General features: G+C 38.2%; 1 protein-coding gene across 1 annotated transcript in view; it reads left to right on the top strand.

Moving 5' to 3' along the window:
* The window catches only part of LOC123546154 (structural maintenance of chromosomes protein 3-like), a 446003-nt gene extending 424866 nt beyond the window's left edge, over positions 1-21137 (top strand). Inside the window, exons 30-32 of the mRNA XM_053551316.1 lie at positions 3128-3305; positions 7495-7601; positions 20936-21137. Of these exons, the coding sequence (XP_053407291.1) occupies positions 3128-3305; positions 7495-7601; positions 20936-21007 (357 nt within the window). The 3' untranslated portion in view covers positions 21008-21137. The remainder of the gene's footprint in view (positions 1-3127; positions 3306-7494; positions 7602-20935) is intronic.
* The last annotated feature ends 2459 nt before the right edge of the window (positions 21138-23596 follow it).

Here is a 23596-nt window from a genome sequence, read left to right as displayed (position 1 = left end):
GCGATAGAGGCTGTATTTTTCATTTAATCTTCATGAATATTGGTCAGAATAACTTTGATGAAATCTAGGCCGAGTTCGAAAATGGGTCATCTCGGGTCAAAAACTAGGTCACTAGGTCAAATCAAAGAAAAACCTTGTGTATGCGATAGAGGCGGTATTTTTCAATTAATCTTCATGAATATTGGTCAGAATGATAACCTTGATGAAATCTAAGCCGAGTTTGAAAATGGGTCATCTGGGGTCAAAAACTAGGTCACTAGGTCAAATCAAAGAAAAACCTTGTGTATGCGATAGAGGCTGTATTTTTCAATTCTTCTTCATGAATATTGATCAGAATGATAACCTTGATGAAATCTAGGCCGAGTTCGAAAATGGGTCATCTCGGATCAAAAACTAGGTCACTAGGTCAAATCAAAGAAAAACCTTGTGTATGCGATAGAGGCTGTATTTTTCAATTAATCTTCATGAATTTTGGTCAGAATGATTGCCTTGATGAAATCTAGGCCGAGTTCGAAAATGGGTCATCTCGGGTCAAAAACTAGGTCACTAGGTCATATCAAAGAAAAACCTTGTGTATGCGATAGAGGCTTTATTTTTCAATTGATCTTCATGAATTTTGGTCAGAATGATTTCCTTGATGAAATCTAGGCCGAGTTTGAAAATGGGTCATCTCGGGTCAAAAACTAGGTCACTAGGTCAAATCAAAGAAAAACCTTGTGTATGCGATAGAGGCGGTATTTTTCAATTGATCTTCATGAATTTTGGTCAGAATGATAACCTTGATGAAATCTAGGCCGAGTTCGAAAATGGGTCATCTGGGGTCAAAAACTAGGTCACTAGGTCATATCATGTAAAAACCTTGTGTATGCGATAGAGGCTGTATTTTTCAATTGATCTTCATGAATTTTGGTCAGAATGATTACCTTGATGAAATTTAGACCAAGTTCGAAAATGGGTCATCTGGGGTCAAAAACTAGGTCACTAGGTCAAATCAAAGAAAAACCTTGTGTATGCAATAGAGGCTGTATTTTTCAACTGATCTTCATGAAATTTAGCCAGAATGATTACCTTGATAAAATCTAGGCCGAGTTCAAAAATGGGTCATCTGGGGTCAAAAACTAGGTCACTAAGTCAAATCGAAGAAAAACATTGTGTATGCAATAGAGGATGTATTTTTCAATTGATCTTCATGAAATTTGGTCAGAATGATTGCCTTGATGAAATCTAGGTCGATTTTGAATATGGGTTATCTGAGGTCAAAATCTAGGTCACTAGGTCAAATTAAAGAAAAATCTTGTGTATGCGATAGAGACTGTTTTTTTCAATTGATTTTTATGAAATTTGGTCAGGTTGATTGCCTTAATGAAATCTAGGTCGAATTTGAATATAGGTCATCTGAGGTCAAAAACTAGGTCAGTTGGTCAAATCAAAGAAAAAATTTCTGTATGTGATAGAGGCTGTATTTTACAGTTGATCTTCATGAATTTTGGTCAGAATGATTGCCTTGATAAAATCTAGGTTGAGTTTGAACATGGGTCATCTAGGGTCAAAAACTAGGTCATATCTTAGAAAATGCTTGTTTTATCGCAAGAGACCAATTTTTTGGTCCAATCTTAATGAAAATTGGTCAGAATATTTGTTTCCATGAAATCACTAGGTCAAACATGTTTTACACTGTTATGGAGTGTTTGTTAGGTGAGCGACCTAGGGCCATCTTGGCCCTCTTGTTTTGTTTACATTTTTTATCAATGAGAAATATGGCGTCCATCCCGAGATCAACAGACGTGGCGTTAAATTTTTACATGTTTAAGCAAACCTGGTGTGTTAGAAAGAAAATCTCATCCCTTCAACATTATTTGGAACACTGTTGTTGTAATAAACCTGTATTTTCCTTATACAAAAGCTTAATATTTTGTGTTGAATGTACTTTCACAAAGACCTCTGTTTTCCTATTACATTCATAGTACCACATCCTTATCCACAAAATACTGAATATTACAGGTGTCCATCAGTATTATATCAGTTTAGGAATATGTTTTTTATTTTCCCACCATCGATTTCTTGAATATGCACCCCTTCCGCATTTCTGTATGAACTGTGAATGTAGCAATATGCGTCCCCTTAAGTCAGTTTATAATATATTTTCACAGATAATTAAGTTAGCGGTAATTATAGACTGCAATGTATGTTTTCATCAGGAAACCCGCCGTATAAATTGGTTTTTAATTTACTGTCGTCTGCCGAATATAGGGCTGGAGAAAATTTGTGTTAGCATTTGAAAACATTCTCAAAAAAAGTTTAATCTGATTGATAGCATCACCTTAAATACTAGATTAGTAAAATTACATTCTTCTGTCAGATTGCTTTCTGGTTATAAGCGGTTTAATTGTCGTCTGCATCCTATGGCCTTACGCAACGTTATTGGCATAGTTGAGATGTTTGGAATACATGAGGTAATAAACAGTCCGCTTTATCGATTTTCTGCTAGCTGACCGCGGGTTACTTTCTCACTTGGCATAATTATTTATACATTTGTTAAATAAAATAATCGCCAGTTCCAGTCACCAAAAAAGTTGTTTCCCTTTGATAAGAAAATAAAAATAATTGTTTTCTCTGGAATGCAATAAAATTATTTGAGTTGGGGCAATTTTATCGGGTTGGTAGGTAATGGTCAAACAAACAATATTTTACGCTTTAAATTAATAGTTATGAAACAATCAACAACTGTAAGTTTTTATTTATGCAAATTTTAATCCAAGTGTTTTGTTATAACTTATTATATACATGTATACTCCAATATTGTTTATGCATCATTGACAGATATCAGTTCATCATGTTTTACTGCAGTAGAGAAAATTGGATGTCTTCCAGTAGAGGACTTTGTATTGCATGGCAATACTTCATTCACTTGTTATTTATGTAAAGATGTCATCCAGCTGGCTTACGGAAGGTCGGTGGTTCTACCCAGGTGCCCGCTCGTGATGAAATAATGCACGGAGGGGCACCTGGGGTCTTCCTCCACCATTAAAGCTGGAAAGTCGCCATATGACCCATCATGTGTCGGTGCGACGTTAAATCCAACAAAATAAATAAATAAATTTATGTAAAGATGTACACAAATTTTCAGGTTTCATTCAGTGGGAACAGAGCAGAGATGAGAGACATGCAGCAGTTATCTGGTGGTCAAAAGTCTCTTGTAGCTCTTACACTCATTTTTGCCATCCAGAAATGTGACCCTGCTCCATTCTACTTGTTTGATGAAATAGACCAGGCTTTAGATGCTCAACATAGAAAAGCTGTTGCAGGTACCACCCTTGTCTTTCATCTATTTCAGTGTGATGCAAGTGAAATCAAAAGTTATTAATTGTTGGAGGGTATTTAAGAAAATATGTTTGTAAGCTATTATGTTGTTCAGCAGGCACTTTTGCACTTTAGGACCAGGAACAGTTGTTAAAAAAAATTGAGATGGGTTTGGACAAATAGTGATGACATTTCACCTATATCTCTAGCAAGAGGTTAAAAAACCACGGCCATAAATGTAAACACATGACAGTTGACAAAATTGTCCGATTTTCGCCGATATTTTCGGGTTTTCAAGCTGAAAAAAAATGTTTGAAGCTCTACCTTGGTATATATTACTCATCCCTATGAGAAAACGAAAAAAATTGTAAAAAACCTGCGTCATATATTCGAGTTTTTATGGTACTGGTCGTAGGGTAAAATCAAGACCACTTTTTTGTAGTACTATATGCATGTTACATCCAATTTTGACCTATCTCTACTGGTAAGGATTTTTGTGTGGACTTAGATTTTTTTAGCTCACCTGAGCACAAAGTGCTCAACGGTGAGCTTTTGTGATTGCCCTGTGTCCGTCGTCGTCCGTCCATCATCAACAATTTGACTGTTAACACTCTAGAGGTCACAATCACAATTTTGGCCCAATCTTAATGAAACTTGGTCAGAATGTTACTCTCAATAAAATCTTGGACGAGTTTGATATTGGGTTATCTGGGATCAGAAACTAGGTCACCAGGTCAAATCAAAGGAAAAGCTTGTTAACACTCTAGAGGTCACAATTTTTGCCCAATCTTAATGAAACTTGGTCAGAATGTTATCCTTGATAAAATCTTGGACGAGTTCGATATTGGGTCATCTGGGATCAAAAACTAGGCTATCAGGTCAAATCAAAGGAAAAGCTTTTTAACACTGTAGAGGCCACATTTATGACTGTATCTTCATGAATCTTGGTCAGAATGTTGATCTTGATTGTCTCAAGATCCAGTTTGAATCTCGGTCATGTAGGATCAAAAACTAGGTCACCAGATCAAATCAAAGGAAAAGCTAGTCAACACTGTAGAGGCCACATTTATGACCATATCTTAATGAAACTTGGTCAGAATGTTGATCTTGATGATCTATAGGTCAAGTCCAAATCTGGGTCAGGTGGGGTCACAAACTAGATCACTAGGTCAAATCAAAGAAAAGCTTGTTAACACTCTAAAGGCCACATTTATGACTGTATCTTCATGAAACTTGGTCAGAATGTTAATCTTGATGATCTTTAGGTCAAGTTTGAATCTGGGTCTTGTGGGGTCAAAACTAGGGCACCAGGTCAAATACAAGGAAAGCTAGTTAACACTTTAAGATCACATTTATGACCATATCTTTATGAAACTTTGTCAGAATGTTAATCTTGATGATCTTTAGGTCAGTAGGTTAGGTGAACGATACAGGGCCTTCATGGCCCTCTTGTTTAAAGATTTACTTCCCTTTATTGTTACTATAAATAACTTATATTGTAACTTTTTGCAATCATTTTTTATTTGGCATAAATGTTTGGCGCAATGAGACAGGGTGTCATGTACAACTCCTAGTCCTTTTGACAGCTGGCAGGCTCGACATGTTGCCCGTCGGCATCTAGTATTGTTTAACCATCAACAAAAACTTTTCAAGCAAGCAGTGAAACTCAGGTAAGTGATCTAGGGCCATCTTGACCCCTTCTTTTTGGGAATAACTATGCAAATATGGACCTAAGGTCTTTTTTAGCTCACCTGAGCACAAAGTGCTCATTCGTGCTCAAGGTGAGCTATTGTGACCGGTCATTGTCTGGCGTGCATTAACATTTGCCTTTGTTAACACTCTAGAGGCCACAGTTGTGATCCAATCTTTATGAAACTTGGTCAGAATGTTTGTCTTGATGATCTCTAGGTCAAGTTCGAAACTGGGTCATGTGCGGTCAAAAACTAGGTCAGTAGGCCAGATCAAAGGAAAATCTTGTTAACACTCTAGAGTCCACAGTTTAAGTTTGAATCTCATGAGAATTGGTCAGAATAATTGTCTTAATGACTTTCAGGTCAAGTTCGAATCTGGGACATGTGGGATCAAAAACTAGGTCACCCAGTCAAATCAAATGAAAAGCTTCTTAACATTATTGAGGCCACATTAATGACCCTATCTTCATGAAACTTAATCAGAAATGTTTATCTTGATGATTAAAGCTTTAGGCCAAGTTCAAATCTGGGTCATGTGGGGTCATAAATTAGGTCACTAGGCCGGATCAAAGGAAAATCTTGTTAACACTAGAGACCACATTTTAAGTTTGAAACTCATGAGAATTGGTCAGAAAGTTTGTCTCCAATGGTGAAATCTAGGTCAAGTTTGAATATGTGTCATCTGGGGTCAAGAACAAGGTCACCCGGTCAAATCAAAGAAAAACTTTGTGTGCAATAGGGGCTGCACTTTTGACAGGATATTTGTGAAATTTGATCACAATGATTTTCTTGATGAAATCTGAGTCATCTGGGGTCAGAAATTAGGTCACCTGGTAAAATCGAAGAAAAACCTTGTGTATGTAATGGGGGCTGCACTTTTCATTTGATGTACATGAAACTTGGTCAGAATGTTTGTCTCCATGAAATCTCTGATGAGTTTTTATCTGGATCACTGGGGGTCAAAAACTAGGTCACTAGTTCTAATCAAAGAAAAAGCTTGTTTACACTCTAGGAGCCACTTTTTATATTCTATCTTTATAAAACTTGGTCAGAATGTTTGTTATCATGAAGTCCTGGATGATTTCGAATCTGGGTCACATTGGGTCGAAAACTAGGTCACGAGGGAAAAGCTTGTTTATACTAGAGGCCACTTTTTTGCTCCAGTCTTCCTGAAACTTTGTCAGAATGTTTGCGTTTCATGAAATCTTGGACAGTTAAATTGAAGGAAAAGTTTGTTTATACTAGAGGCCACTTTTTATGCCCCCGAAGGGAGGCATATAGTTTTTGAACCGTCTGTCTGTCTGTCAGTCTGTCGGTCTGTCGGTCTGTCCGCAATTTTCGTGTCCGGTCCATATCTTTGTCATCGATGGATGGATTTTCAAATAACTTGGCACGAATGTGTACCACAGTAAGACGACGTGCAGTGCGCAAGACCCAGGTCCGTAGCTCAAAGGTCAAGGTCACACTTAGACGTTAAAGGATAGTGCATTGATGGGCGTGTCCGGTCCATATCTTTGTCATCGATGGATGGATTTTCAAATAACTTGGCATGAATGTGTACCACAGTAAGACGACGTGCAGTGCGCAAGACCCAGGTCTGTAGCTCAAAGGTCAAGGTCACACTTAGACGTTAAAGGATAGTGCATTGATGGGCGTGTCCGGTCCATATCTTTGTCATCGATGGATGGATTTTCAAATAACTTGGCATGAATGTGTACCACAGTAAGACGACGTGCAGTGCGCAAGACCCAGGTCCGTAGCTCAAAGGTCAAGGTCACACTTAGACGTTAAAGGATAGTGCATTGATGGGCGTGTCCGGTCCATATCTTTGTCATCGATGGATGGATTTTCAAATAACTTGGCATGAATGTGTACCACAGTAAGACGACGTGCAGTGCGCAAGACCCAGGTCCGTAGCTCAAAGGTCAAGGTCACACTTAGACGTTAAAGATCATTTTTCATGATAGTGCATTGATGGGCATGTCCGGTCCTTATCTTTGTCATTCATGCATGGATTTTAAAATAACTATGCATGAATGTGTGACACAGTAAGACGATGTGTCGCGCGAAAGACCCAGCTCCGTAGGTCAAAGGTCCTAAACTCTAACATTGGCCATAACTATTCATTCAAAGCGCCATCGGGGGCATGTGTCATCCTACGGAGACAGCTCTTGTTTGCTCCAGTCTTCCCGAAACTTTGTCAGAATGTTTGCGTTTCATGAAATCTTGGACAGTTCTAATCTTGGTCATGTGATTTCAAAAACTAGGTCACTAGGTCAAATCAAAGAAAATGCTTGTTTACACTAAAGAGGCCACATTTTTGGTCCAATCTTAATGAAAATTGGTCAGAAAATTTGTCTCAATGAAATCACTAGGTCAAACATATTTACACTGTTATGGTGAGTTACTCAGGTGAGCGGGCTAGGGCCATCTCCCTCTTGTTTTAAACTCATGGTATATTAGAAATACACCAGATGATTTTATGTTCTTGTTGCTTTTTCAGACATGATACATGAGTTGTGTCAGGATGCCCAGTTTATTACTACAACATTTAGACCTGAGCTGCTTGAACATGCTGACAAATTCTATGGTGTTAAATTTAGGAACAAGGTATGATATTTTATGTAGGATGCACATTTTTTCAAGAGTTCTTAAAGAATTCTGTTTAGAAGAAATCTTTATAGCATGTTAACACCAAGTGTAAGCTTTCACTGCTAAATTAGGTCAGTTTATTAAACTTGCCTTCATAATTGTGGGGGCACACAGATTTGTCCTTAACCATCCATCTGTCTATCAGTCTTCCAAATTTATGTTGTACATATCTCAAAAAGGAATTGATCCAGAGACATTAAACCTCACAGGATTGGGACTTCACATAGACCAGATTATTGCCCTTGACTTTGTTCGAAATATGCATTCAGTAAAGGGAGTGGGGGCACCAGTGTCCTATTGACACACCTAGTTTTTAGCTCACCGGAGCACAAAGTGCTCGGATGGGCTATTGTGATCACTCAGCATCCATCTGTCCATCCACACTTATCTTCAATCAACATCTTCTCTGAAACCATGTGGTGAAAGTTGATGAAAGTAGGCCTGAATGTTCTTTGGGTGGTCTTCTTTCAAAATTATTCAGACCCGCTTGGTTAGTTAGGGATTGCCAGAGCTAAAAATAAAAAATCTTCAAACTACATGTAAACCGCTAGTCTGATTTTGAAATAATTTCACACAAATGGTCCTTATGTACCTTGTACCAAGATTTTTCAAATTATTATGTCTCCCACCACACAGTGGTGTGGGAGACATATTTATTTACTCCTGTCTGTGTGTCAGTCTGTCTGTCTGTCACAAAGATAGTCCGATCTTCACCAAACTTGAACAAAATATGTTTGCCAGTAAGTCCTCGGCCAAGTTAGATAACTAGCCAAATCGGCCCAGGCACTTCAGAATTATGGCCCTTGAATTACCAAAAAAACGCTTCAATTTCTTGCGCATTTTTGACACCAAAAGGAAGCCTATACTACTTATAATAAAAGTAGTGTTAGGGTCCTTTTGTTGTCAAAAATGCGCATGCGCTCTAGTAGTATAGGAGTCCTTTTGGGGTCCTTTATGTGCATGTGCTCTAAGTAAACAGTATATAAAGACTGACCTACTATTTAGATGATTAGGCAGTTGTGGGAGACATGCGCTTTTCTCAAAAGCAGCTCTAGTTCTGATTTGACAAAAAATCATGGCCGCTAGGGGGCACTTTTCCCAATATGTATATAATGGAAACTTTAGAAATCTTCTTGTATGAAACTGATGGCCTGATTTTAAAAAAAAATTCACACAACTGTCCTTGCATGACCCTCTGCCAAGTTTGTTCAGTTAATTTTGATTTGTCAAAAAACATGGCCGCCAGAGGATGTAGTAACTTTGTCCTAGGGTAAAATGGGGTAACTGGAACACTTAAAGATACACTTTGTGTAATATTTTAGAAAAACAAAATATAAACGTGGTTTATTGATTATGTCACTATGCGCAACCTATTTTGGAGCTCCAGTTTGTGTGTATGTTTTACATTGAGAAGCCCTAATGAAATATATGACAAATATAAACTTTTACAAAATCTCATAACCTGTGCGTCATTATAAATTAATCAAACATTGGTCAAGTGTCCCAGTTTACCTCAAACCAGTTGGGGCAGATGGTGGGCTATTCAAATCACTCTGCATCCGTCGTCCGTCCTTCCAATTTCTCGTTATCGCATCTCCTCAGAAACTACTGGGGGGATTTTGACCAAACTTTGTCAGAATGATGTATTGGTACCCTAGATGTGTCCCCCTGAAAATCAGACTGGTTCAAATATTTCTGAGTGAGTTATGGCCCTTTGTTTATTTTCATAATTTACATAGATTTATATAGGGAAAAACTTTGAAAATCTTCTTGACATGTCCAAAACCACAGGGCCTAGAGCTTTGATATTTTGTATGTGACATCATCTAGTTGTCATTAAAGATTGTTCAAATTATTCCCCTAGGGTCTAATATGGCCCCAGCCCTGGGGGCACATGGTTTACATAGACTTTAAAAATCTTCTTGTCCATAACCTACAACATTCATATTTGGATCACATGTATAGTTTTGAGTGGCTAGATGAATCTTGACATGAGTTGACCTTGATCTTGACCTAGTGACCTACTTTCACATTTCTGTAGCTACAGCCTTCAGATTTGGACCACATGCATAGGTTTGTGTACCGAAATAAACTTTGACCTTGACATTGACCTAGTGACCTACTTTCACATTTTTGAAGGTACAGGCTTCAAATTTGGACCACTTGCATAGTTTTGTGATCCGAAATGAAATTTGACCTTGATTTTGACCTATTGACCTACTTTCTCATTTCTCAAGCTACAGCCTTCAAATTTGGACCACATGCATAGTTTTGTGTACCGTAATGAACTTTGACCTTGACATTGACCTAGTACCTACTTTCACATTGTTGAAGGTACAGGTTTCAAATTTGGACCACATGCATAGTTTTGTGTTCCGAAATGAAATTTGACCTTGATTTTGACTTTGTGACCTACTTTCACATTTCTCAAGCTATAGCCTTCAGATTTCAAGCACATGCATAGTTTTGTGTACCAAAATGAACTTTGACCTTGAAAATTGATCTAGTGACCTACGTTCACATTTCTCAAGCTACAGCTTTCAAATTTGGACCACATGCATGCACATGCAGAGGTCGCGAAAGCCGTTGGACATTTCCGGTAAATTTTGATCCAGTCAGCCGCGAAATAACAAGTTCACAAGACTGAGTGTCCGATAAAAATTGCAGGTCAATATGATAAAATAAGAAGAAAGTCCACCACGATATTGCTAAAGTTTGAACAAAAACAACATTGAAACATGGAATCCCACGATATTGTTGCCAAACAATATTTTAGTAAGCGCTTGTTTGATTGGTCCTTAAAATAGAAACAGCGGAAACCCCTCACGACATCACGACAATTCTAAGAACGCGAGTTATCATTGGATGCATTGTTCCCACTTATTGTGGATGGTACGGGAACCAGATGGGAATTCCCAGAAATTCGGATTTCAGTGTCAACGTGACTCCGTGCAAACAACAGACTAATGTTGGGGAAAAGAAAGGGATGATATAGAAAATGAATATGAATAAAATCTGTTAAAAGATCCTTATGAAGCAAAGAATGCAACCAAGAAGAATCCCGTACGAAGTGTGTTGCCTGGTCACCACAAGGAAACCAGGCGTAAACTTTACAAGAACCAGGCTAACTGCAGTATCAAAGGAATCATATGAACCAAGCGTAATAAACTTTGATAATGTGGCAGGTGAGTCCAATAAGTCCAGGGGTGTTCAAAGATAATCCTTCATAGATCTATTGTGCAGCAAATATTGGATTTACCTGTATTGGAAAATAAACAGTGTCGACTGTATTGAGGTCAACTGCCACATTATCAAAGTTTATTAGTATTTTCTCAATATTTGTTGTTTGTTTTGTTTTTTTTTCAATAAAAACAGGCAGTTATTCGAATTTCATTTAAATGGTAAAGTTTTACTGATCTTCATTGTATTTTAATGTGAATTTGATGCAACTCAAAAGAAAGCCCGTAAATCAAAATCCCATTCAAACATTGCATTCAGTTATTCAAATGAATCAACTATTAAAATTACCTCAACATATTTTCATATATTTATCTGTTTTTCGACAATTCGACATCGTACCGAACAATACTAACAGCGAATCCGAAGTCTAACAACATCGCGTAACAATGAATAAAGATATACTGGTTAAGGACCACCAAATCCGGACGACCACCAAACCGGACAGTTTCGTAGGTGCTAAATTTTGCTGTATTTTTAGCAATCTTTTATAAGTCAAACACACATTTGATTTTTTAACAATGATGTGGAATTATATCTGACAAAAATAACTTATTGAGGAGGAAATTTCATTTTTTGATTTCGTCATTCATACTGAAGCATGAAACTATCATGGGGGATTTTGGAAATCCGCACTGTATTTCTTACTATCATATAGCAGTTTTCCAAACAAAAAAATCTTAATAAAATTTATATCTTTCAGGCCAATAATGAATACTTTGACTTGTTTTCACATCACATAGCAAAATGTCATCAGTACAGAGGTTCCCATAAGTTGTAAAAAAACTGTCCATATATACGGTACTGCCAAGCAGTGAAAGTAGGTGGTTTAGTTGACCCTACATTCGGCCCTGGAAAGGGCATTAATCATTCGTTAGGGGTAAACAAATTAAGTCTTCTTCTTGAGGGTGCACCTAACTATGTTCTTGTGAAATTTCATAGTTGTAATGAAGGTAATGAAAGAGAAAATGGCGAAAAACCTCTAAAAGTGTCCGGTTGGTGGCCCCCGACCAGTAAGCAGTCAGTAAAATCAACGTTCTGTACCATTCGCGAACAAAACAACCATTGCAATATGAGTTTTAATTAAAAACTACAAACTAACCGCCAAAGTTGTACTTACATAGCACATCTGCCATACTCCTTGTTTCAAACTTTTTTCTTTCTAAAATATCTAACTGCTACCATTTTGCTTCGTACGTCATATGTTTGCACATACGCGCTCTGATTGGCTCACTATTTTTACCTGACCAATCGGTGACTTAATTGTACTACGGGTTTTTCCAGAGTCGCGTGATTTGTAATTTGACAGCTACTTTGATCGAATAAAAATAATAAAGTGTTGGAGACAACCTTGGCTTTACAGGAATTGAACTTTGCCGGTTAGATTATTGTTTTTATTCACCATTTGTATTGCAATGGTTGCTTTGTCCGCGGAAGGTCTAGAATGTTGTCTTTACTGACTGCGTATAGCTTGATATGTTGTTACACGATGTTGTTAGACTTCGCATTCGCTCTGTGTTTTGTTCGGTACGATGTTGAATTGTCGTAAAACATAAATATATGAAAATATGTTGAGGTAATTTTAAAAGTTGATTCATTTGAATAACTGAATGCAATGTTTGAATGTGAAAATATCTGATAATATTTTTTTCATGGCCATGTAAAGAAAGTAGTTGAAAACATAGCTTCTGCGGGGTAAAAACCCTTGTCTAGGGAGTAGTTATATTAGTATTTTTTTTTTTACATAATTATGGCTCTAGGACTCAAAAATAAGTCATTAAACTTAATCCTCTCATGTGCTGGACCCCTTTGGCGTAAATGATGTCCTTACGATTCATTTGTCCCCAGTCAACTCGTTCCCATTTTTACAGTTGGTCTGACTCTCCATGTAGAAATTTACTCATCCTGCCTAGTAAACTATTGTTTTTATGCCCCCAAAGGGAGGCATATTAGTTTTCAACTGTCCGTCCGTCCGTTAGTTTGTTCGTTCGTTCGTCACAACGTTAACTTTTTGCATGAAGGCACTTTACTCGCGAACCACTGCACCCAGGACCTTCAAACTTCACTTGCTGATAGTACTTATTGAGTACACGACCACTACTGACTTTGGGGTTACCAGGTCAAAGGTCAAGGTCACAGGGGCCAATGTTAGCTTTTTGCATGAAGGCACTTTACTCGCAAACCACTGCACCCAGGACCTTCAAACTTCACTGCTGATAGTACTTATTGAGTACACAACCCCTACTGACTTTGGGGTCACCAGGTCAAAGGTCAAGGTCACAGGGGCCAATGTTTATTTTATGCATGAAGGCACTTTACCCGCGAACCACTGCACCCAGGACCTTCAAACTTCACATGCTGATAGTACTTATTGAGTACACGACCCCTACTGACTTTGGGGTCAAAGGTCAAGGTCAAGGTCACCAGGTCAAAGGTCAAGGCTCTTCGGGGGGCATTTGTCACCATTAGTGACAGCTCTTGTTGATACAAAGTGTACAAATTATTTAAAACAAATAGAGTGGCAATTTTTATTGACAATCCTAGCTTTTCTGAGGGTCAATACATGATCAATATGTGTAATTTAATATTCTTTTATTTCCTAATTTATTTTCAGCTAAACTATGAATTTGAAGAATAATTAAAGCTTAGTCATACTCACCATGGCATTGGCATCACCTTAGAATAGTTAAGTTTTTTGTTCCAGTCTGCATTTTGAAAAAAAACAAAAACTTTTGAGATAATAAGACATGCGCCAACATTTACTCCAAATATAGCTTGTAATATCTAATTGATTTACGTAAAAAAAAATTGTCTGAAGAAATGTTGAATTGTCCGTTTTAAGATTCTTTAAAGTATGAGATCTCTGTTATAAAAATAATCAGAGTCAGAATTTCTGCAACAGAAAATATCAAAGTATAACTTCAACGCATCATAAAAATGTCTAAGTGTCATTCTACATGTTCTTCGCATATCTGCAGATTCTTCGCAAAGTAAAATTTTTTTTATGGAGAATATGCCTCAATTTTTCTGCAGCTTTTAAAGGCGTACCCAGGGTGATATGAAATATACACTCAGGAAAGGGCCGGTGAGTATGGGAGGGGGGTGTACCCATCCTGCGTACGGGGGGTACGGGGACCTCCCCGCTCGAAATCTTTGAAAAATTTACTATATTAGCTTGTGCCTATTGTGTGTAATAGTTAAGCCCTTGGATTTTCCACATTTTCTCCACTTCTTGAAATGCAATGCTGAAAAATGCATGAGCAAAGGGTATAATATAAAATCTCAGGTTGGCATATTTTTAGCTCGACTATTTGAAGAATAGGGGAGCTATCCTACTTGCCCCGGCGTCGGCGTGCGCATGAGCGTCACACAAATGTTAAAGTTTGCGTACCACCCCATATATTTTCAAAGTCCATTGAGATATTGCTTTGATATTTTGCATACTTGTTTACCATCATGACACCAGTCTGTAAAAAGGAGGGGGCAACTCTATCAGGCATTTTGACTGAATTATGGCCCCTTTTCGACTTAGAATATGCTTATTGTAATGTTAAAGTTTTACTCATAGCTTATATTATACTATCAAGCACTGAGAATAATCGAGCGCGCTGTCCACTGACAGCTCTTGTTTTATTTTGCTGCTTATAGCTGTAAAGAAATAGGGACAATACTTACAACGCAAATTTTATTAATTCAGTCATTAATGTCTCTCCATAATGTTTACTGTGTTATAAAAAAAGATTGACTTTTGTCAGTGGTATCACTGATTTCATTTGCATTGCTCATGAAAAAAAAAATCGAAGTCCAACTTTACCATTATTGTTTAGGCCTTTCGAAAGGGAAAAAACATTCTAAGTCAGTCTTTACGCCGCTTTCTACAAGTTCAAAGTAAAACTTTACACCTCTCACTAAGAAACAAAAATTCTAAGTCAAACTTTATGCCTCAGTTTGTCTAACATGAAAAGGTTACGCCAGGTTTGTTAATGATTACGCCTGGTTTTCCTGCGATTTACGCCCGTAAGTAAAATAGAAATACATGTCCTGCTCCTTTACGCCTGGTTCTTGTCATGTAACAACCCATTACGCCTGGTTTACGCCTCAAAACCAGGCGTATTACGCCTCATTACTTCGTACGGGATAACAGCACACTCGGTTTGATTAAGTCTGTTCATGAGAGGTAATGAAATTCAAAAGTGCAACAGCAGGACTGTATTACTATTACACATAATGTTGAATGGACTCCATGATCCAAAAGGACCAGAAAACAACACTGAATCCAAGTATGGGGAGACTTTTTACAGCCTGAAAACTTAATGTCTGAAATCTGTTTCAATTGATATGTGAGATGTAAATCATGTAATTTGTGTAATGCTGTCAATATAGGCTATGTATAAATACCAGTTTTAAAGATCGGATATCAAATTTACTAAAAAGAATTCGGTCTGGTAAAATATTATTCGGTCCTGTAAAAGAATCATGTTTACCAGACAGACTGTCCTGTGAATTTTCAGGGTCTTTTGTGAACACTGCACATGCACAGTTTTGTGTACCGAAATGAACTTTGACCTTGATTCTGACCTTGAGCTAGTCTTGAAATTTGGAACATTCAAAAATGGCTCAGTGGTGGTAGTTGTATTGAAATTGCATATAATACAGTTGCATTTAAGATAAATGAAACCATTCATGTCCACAGATTAGAAAAGAACATAGCACAGTAGTATTTACAATTTCTGATTGTTTTGCAACACAAAGATGAACAAAGAAGTCATTAGATCTGGGTTTTTTACCCAAATAGTATCGTTATTTGTTTGAATACATGTTTATTGTCCCCAGCCTTTTTCGAAGAAGAAAAGGGGGACATAGAAATGCGCTGCATCCGTCTGTCCGTCACACTTCGTGTCCTGTCCATAACTCTGCCATCCATGAATTTGAAGGGATTTTGAAATAACTTGGCATAAATACTTCCCTAGCTCCAAGGTCAAGGTCACACTTAGAGGTCAAAGGTTAACAGGGTCTATTTCGTGTCCGTTCCATAACCATTCGTCAAAGGATTTTGAAATTACTTGACACAAATGTTCCCCATAATGAGACGTATCGTGCACAAGACCCGGACCCCTAGCACCAAGGTCAAGGACACAGTGGTCAAAGATTAACAGGGTTTGTTTTGTGTCTAGTTAATAACTCTGCAATTCATCAAGGGATTTGAAATTACTTGGCATAAATGTTCCCCATAATGATACGACATGTCATGAGCAAGACCCAGACCCAAAGCTCTAAGGTCAAGGTTACACTTAGAGGTTAAAGGTTAACATGGTCTGTTTCTTGTCCGGTCAATAACTCTGCCATTCATCAAGGGATTTTAAAATTACTTCGCACAAATGTTCTCTATAATGAGTTGATGTGTCAGCGCAAGACCTAGACCCCTAGCTCCAAGGTCAAAGAGAACTTTTTTATGCCCCCGGCATCTACTGATGCGGGAGGCATATAGTGATTGTCCTGTCCGTCTGTTCGTTCATCCGTACAAGGTTAACCAAATGGGACCGTTTCGTCTAGCATCAGTACCCCTTACTAGAATGACTTGATACTAATGCAGATGTAACCTGTGACCATTCCTCATCATCAAACATCACCTGACCTCAGTTTGACCCTGACCTTGACAAAGTGACAAGGTGAGCTTTTGTGATCGCGCGGTGTCCGTCGTCCGTCCATGCGTGCGTGCGTCCGTCCGTAAACTTTTGCTTGTGACCACTCTAGAGGTCACATTTTTCAAGGGATCTTTATGAAAGTTGGTCAGAATGTTCATCTTGATGATATCTAGGTCAAGTTTGAAACTGGGTCACGTGCCTTAAAAAACTTGGTCAGTAGGTCAAATAATAAAAAAACCTTGTGACCTCTCTAGAGACCATACTTTTCATTGGAATTGTATGAAAGTTGGTCTGAATGTTCATCTTGATGATATCTAGGTCAAGTTTGAAACTGGGTCAACTGCGGTCTAAAACTAGGTCAGTAGGTCTAAAATAATTAAAATCTTTTGACCTCTCTAGAGGCCATATTTTTCAATGGATCTTCATGAAAATTGATCTGAATGTTCACCTTGATGATATCTAGGTCAGTTTCGAAACTGGGTCACGTGTGGTCAAAAACTAGGTCAGTAGGTATAAAAATAGAAAAACCTTGTGACCTCTCTGGAGGCCATATTTTTCATGAGATCTTCATGAAAATTAGTGAGAATGTTCACCTTAATGATATCTAGGTAAAGTTCAAAACAGGGTCACGTACCTTCGAAAACTAGGTCCATAGGTCAAATAATAGAAAAACCTTGTGACCTCTCTAGAGACCATATTCTTCAATGGATCTTCATGAAAATTGGTCAGAATTTTTATCTTGATAATATCTAGGTCAAGTTCAAAACTGGGTCACATGAGCTCAAAAACTAGGTCACTATGTCAAATAATAGAAAAAACGACGTCATACTCAAAACTGGGTCATGTGGGAAGAGGTGAGCGATTCAGGACCATCATGGTCCTCTTGTTTTACTTGGGTTGCTTTGTATTGGCCATCTCTTGGTTAACCAAATGGGATTGTTTCCTCTAGCGTCAATACCCCTTACTAGAATGACTTGATACTAATGCAGATGTAACCTGTGACCATTCCTCATCTTCAAACATCACCTGACCTCAGTTTGACCTTGACCTCGTTTTGGACTTTGGTTGCTTTGTATCGACAAGGATGCCAACGGGGGCATCAAGCGTTTATTGAACGCAGCTTCTTGTTTCTTTTTAGCTCAACTGAGCCAAAGGCTCATGGTGAGCTTTTGTGACCACTCAATGTCCGTCGTCCATCGTGTGTCCGTCAACATTTTCTAAAAAAATCTTGAAAACCACTGGGCAGAATTACACCAAACTTCACAGGAATGATCCTTGGGTGGTACCCTTCCAAAATTGTTCAAAGAAGTTCATTCCATGCAGAACTCTGGTTGCCGTGGCAACCAAAAGGAAAAACTTTAAAAATCTTCTTGTCCAAACCTGCAGGGCATAGGCCTGTGACATCATCTAATGGTCCTCTGTGAAGATTTTTTAAATTGTGCCCCTGGTGTGAAAAGAGGCCCTGCCCCGGGGGTCCCAAGTTTTACAATGACTTGTATAGGAAAAAACTTCAAAAATTTTCTTGTCTAAAACCACAAGACCTATGCCTTTGATATTTGGTATGTAGCATTGCCTAGTGGACCTCTAACAGGATTGTTCAGATGAAGCCCCTGGGGTGAAAAGAGGCCCCGCCCTGGGGGTCTCTTGTTATATGAGTTATATAGGAAAAAATACTTAAAAAAAAATTATCAGATCATATTTCCTAGACTGTTTAATTATAATTACCTGATGTACCCAAGTGATTTACGGGTCACCTTACTGTAACCTTGACCTACTGACCTACTTTCTTGTTTTTTAGCCCACCATCATCAGATGGTGGGCTATTAAAATCACTCTGCGTCCGTGGTCCGTCCGTCCGTTAACAATTTCTCGTTATCGCATATCCTCAGAAACTACAAGGGGGATTTTGACCAAACTTTGTCAGAATGATGTGTTGGTACCCTAGTTGTGTCCCCCTGAAAATCAGACTGGTTCAACAGTTTATGAGTGAGTTATGGCCCTTTGTTTATTTCTATATTTTACATAGATATATATAAAGGCAAAACTTTGAAAACCTTCTTGTCCAAAACCACAGAGCCTAGGGCTTTGATATTTGGTTTGAAGCATTATCTAGTGGTCTTCTACCAAGATGATTCAAATTATTTCTCTGGGGTCAAATATGGCCCCGCCCTGGGGGTCACATGGTTTATAAAGACTTATATAGGGAAAAACTTTGAATAACCTCTTGTCCAAAACCACAGGGCCTAGGGCTTTGATATTTTGTATGTGACATCATCTAGTAGTCTTCTACTAAGGTTGTTCAAATTATACCCCTAGGGTCAAATATGGCCCCGCCCTGGGGGTCATATGGTTTACATAGACTTATATAAGGAAAAAACTTTGAAAATCTTCTTGTCCAAACCACAAAGCCTAAGACTTTGATACTTGTAATGTAGCATCATCTAGTGGTTCTCTACCAAGTTTGTTCAAATTATCCCCCTAGGGTCAAAAATGGCCCCGCCCCGGGGGTCACATGGTTCATATAGACTTATATAGGGAAAAGCTTTTAAAATGTTCTTGTCAACATTCAAATTTGGACCACATGTATATTTTTGAGTGGCAAGATGAACCTTGACACGAGTTGACCTTGATTTTGACCTAGTGACCTACTTTCACATTTCTGTAGCTACAGCCTTCAAATTTGGACCACTTGTATATTTTTGAGTGGCAAGATGAACCTTGACATGAGTTGACCTTGATTTTGACCTAGTGACCAACTTTCACATTTCTGTAGCTACAGCCTTCAAATTTGGACCATATGCATAGTTTTGTGCACTGGAAAAAACTTAGACCTTGATTTTGACCTAGTGACCTACTTTCACATTTTTGAAGGTACATGCGTCAAATTTGGACCATATGCATAGTTCCGTTTTTCAAAATGAAATTTGACATTGATTTTGACCTAGTGACCTACTTTCACATTTCTCAAGCTACAGCCTTCAAATTTGGACCACATGCATAGTTTTGTGTACCGAAAAAAACTTTGACCTTCACGTTGACTTAGTGACCTACTTTCACATTTTTGAAGGTACAGGCTTCAAATTTGGACCACATGCATAGTTTCATATTCCGAAATAAAATTTGACCTTGATTTTGACCTAGTGACATACTGTTACATTTCTCAAGCTACAGCCTTCAAATTTGGACCACTTGCATAGTTTTGTGTACCGAAATGAACTTTGACCTTTACATTGACCTAGTGACCTACTTTCACAATTTTAAGGTACAGGCTTCAAATTTGGACCACATGCATAGTTTTGTATTCCAAAATAAAATTTGACCTTGATTTTGACTTAGTGACCTACTTTTACATTTCTCAAGCTATACCCTTCAAATTTGGACCACATGCATAATTTTGTGTACCGAAATGAACTTTGACCTTTACATTGACCTAGTGACCTACTTTCACATTTTTGAAGGTACAGGCTTCAAATTTGGACCACATGCATAGTTTTGTATTCCGAAATAGAATTTGACCTTGATTTTGACCTAGTGACCTACTTTTACATTTCTCAAGCTACAGCCTTCAAATTTGGACCACTTGCGTAGTTTTGTGTACCAAAATGAACTTTGACCTTAAGATTGACCTAGTGACCTACTTTCACATTTCTGTAGCGACAGGCTTCAAATTTAGACCACATGCATAGGATTGTGTACCGAAACAAACTTTGACCTTGACATTGACTTAGTGACCTACTTTCACATTTCTCAAGCTACAGCTTTCGAATTTGGACCATATGCACAGTGTTGTGTACGGAAATGAAATTTGACCTTGAGCTAGTCAGTAAGTCTTGAAATTTGGAACACTCAAAAATGGCGCATTGGTGGGCGCCAAGATCACTCTGTGATCTCTTGCTAAGATAAGCCTTAAAATTTGGATGACATGTACAGTTTTGCATACCAATCTTAAAACTGCCTTTCAGTAACCATGAATTTGAGCTACTGACCTACTTTCTAATATTTTAGCATCAGTTTGCCATTTGAAACATGAGGCTCATATTACTTAGGTGAGCGATTCAGGGTCATCATGACCCTCTTTTGTTTTTTGTCTGGTCACAAAATGATTCATACCTAAACTATTCTGGCATATTTTGCACAGACAACTGCAGCATTTTTGGGCTTATTTTGGGGGCATTTGTCACTAATAGTGACAGCTCTTGTTTAGTTCTGCACAGAAATGTTCCACATGATTAGACTATGTATCACACAAATGACCTATGGTTGTCGGTCAAAGGTCAGTGTCACTGTTGAAGGTCAAGTGAAAATTTGTTTCTGCTCCAATACTTACTACACAGAAGTAAAATTGTTTTTTCACCAGTAGGGGACTTCTATATTGCCACTGCACTTGTTATTTCTATTTTACCATTTCAGGTGAGTCACATAGACTGTGTGAGTTATGAGGAAGCACAGGATTTTGTGGAAGATGACACAACACATGGTTAGATTGTACCAACTCTTGTATAGTTTGGTAGAAACTGTAGAATACTTGCTGATGTTTATTACAGATGTTGAAGTTACTAACAGAAAGTTTCATTTTATTCTCTCTATAGGAAATAAACTGCTAGAAGTTTTATATTTGATAGAGATTGTCATTGTTATACCCCCCAACCCCTTCAAAGAAGGAGGGGTATATTGTTTTGCAGATGTCAGTCTGTCCGTAGACCAATCTGTTTCCAGATGATAACTCAAGAATGCTTGGGCCTAGGATCATGAAAGTTGATAGGGAGGTTGATCATGACCAGCAGATAACCCCTATTGATTTTGAGGTCAGTAGGTAAAAGGTCACAGTGACCCAGAACAGTTAAACCATTTCTGGACGATAACTTGAGAACATTTAGGCCTAGGATCATGAAATTTAATAGGGAGATTGATCATGACCAGCAATGACCCCTATTATTTTAAGGTCAGTAGGCCAAACGGCAAGGTCACATTGACGCAGAACAGTAGAACTTTTTTCGCCAAATAACTAGAGGATGCTTTGGTTTTAGATCACGATTTGATACAGAGGTCACTTATGACTGGTAAATGACCCATAATTTCGAAGCTGGGGTATATTGTTTTGCAGATGTCGGTCGGTCGGTATGTCAGTTGTTCTAGGTCACAGTGACCCGGAACAGTTAAACAGTTTCCAGATTATAACTAAGAACGCTTGGGCCTAGGATCATGAAAGTTGATAAGGAGGTTGGTCATGACCAGCAGATGACCCCTATTGATTTTGAGGCCAGTAGGTCAAAGGTCTAGGTCACAGTGACCCGGAACAGTTAAACAGTTTCCGGATCAGGGCTCCGGAAATTTTGAGAACTCAATCTGTCCGAAACAGAAATCATGACATCGGCGCTACCCCACCCACCGCATTACCAATATACCATATTTGTAAAACGTGATAGAGTAAAGAAATAAGCATGTCATGCATTAAGAATGATTTACCGGTCACCGCGAGTTACCATACAATGAAGACAGTTATTCAGTGTTATATGTGATAGTTACTTTGTTTAAATTTCGATGTTTTTCCGAGAAAATATTTACAGGGATAAAATTGACAAGGCATTGACACTGTGTACCTAACTAGTCTAAAAGCCAACGCACGTGACTTCGGTACCGTATTCACGGCAGATACTTTGTGATGTTTCCTCATTCTTTGACGGAATTTTATAAAATACAATGCGTCAGTGTGACATATTCTCTGCCAAACATCCTCAGTTTTTAGCTCACCTGTCACATAGTGACAAGGTGAGCTTTTGTGATCACGCAGTGTCCGTCGTCCGTCCGTCAGTGCGTGCGTCAGTAAACTTTTGCTTGTGACCACTCTACAGGTCACATTTTTTGTGGGATCTTTATGAAAGTTGATCAGAATGTTTATCTTGATGGTATCTAGGTCAAGTTCGAAACTGGGTCACGTGCCGTCAAAAACTAGGTCAGTAGGTCTAAAAATAGAAAAACCTTGTGACCTCTCTAGAGGCCATATATTTCAAAAGATCTTCATGAAAATTGGTCAGAATGTTCATCTTGATGATATCTAGGTCAAGTTTGAAACTGGGTCACGTGCCATCAAAAACTAGGTCAGTAGGTCTAAAAATAGAAAAACCTTGTGACCTCTCTAGAGGCCATATATTTCAGAAGATCTTCATGAAAATTGGTCAGAACGTTCACCTTGATGATATCTAGTTAAAGTTCAAAACTGGGTCACGTGCCATCAAAAACTAGGTCAGTAGGTCAAATAATAGAAAAACCTTGTGACCTCTCTAAAGGCCATATTTTTCATGGGATCTGTATGAAAGTTGGTCTGAATGTTCATCTTGATGATACCTAGGTCAAGTTCGAAACTGGGTCACGTGCGGTCAAAAACTAGGTCAGTAGGTATAAAAATAGAAAAACCTTGTGACCTCTCTAGAGGCCATATATTTCATGAGATCTTCATGAAAATTGGTAAGAATGTTCACCTTGATGATATCTAGGTCAAGTTCGAAAGTGGGTCACGTGCCATCAAAAACTAGGTCAGTAGGTCAAATAATAGAAAAACTTTGTGACCTCTCTAGAGGCCATATTTTCAAGGGATCTGTATGAAAGTTGGTCTGAATGTTCATCTTGATGATATCTAGGTCAAGTTTGAAAGTGGGTCACGTGCCCTCAAAAAATAGGTCAGTAGGTCAAATAATGAAAAAACGTTGTGACCTCTCTAGAGGCCATATTTTTCATGGGATCTGTATGAAAGTTGGTCTGAATGTTTATCTTGATGATATCTAGATCAAGTTTGAAACTGGGTCAACTGCGATCAAAAACTAGGTCAGTAGGTCTTGAAATAGAAAAACCTTGTGACCTCTCTAGAGGCCATACCCTTGAATGGATCTTCATGAAAATTGGTCAGAATGTTCACCTTGATGATATCTAGGTCAAATTTGAAACTGATTCACGTGCCTTAAAAAACTAGGTCAGTAGGTCAAATAATAAAAAAGCCTTGTGACCTCTCTAGAGGCCATACTTTTCATGGGATCTGTATGAAAGTTGGTCTGAATGTTCATCTTGATGATATCT

Source organism: Mercenaria mercenaria, chromosome 9, assembly GCF_021730395.1.
Source record: "Mercenaria mercenaria strain notata chromosome 9, MADL_Memer_1, whole genome shotgun sequence".
NCBI classification, from domain to species: Eukaryota; Metazoa; Mollusca; class Bivalvia; order Venerida; family Veneridae; genus Mercenaria; species Mercenaria mercenaria.
This window is presented reverse-complemented; position numbering and strand designations above follow the sequence as displayed.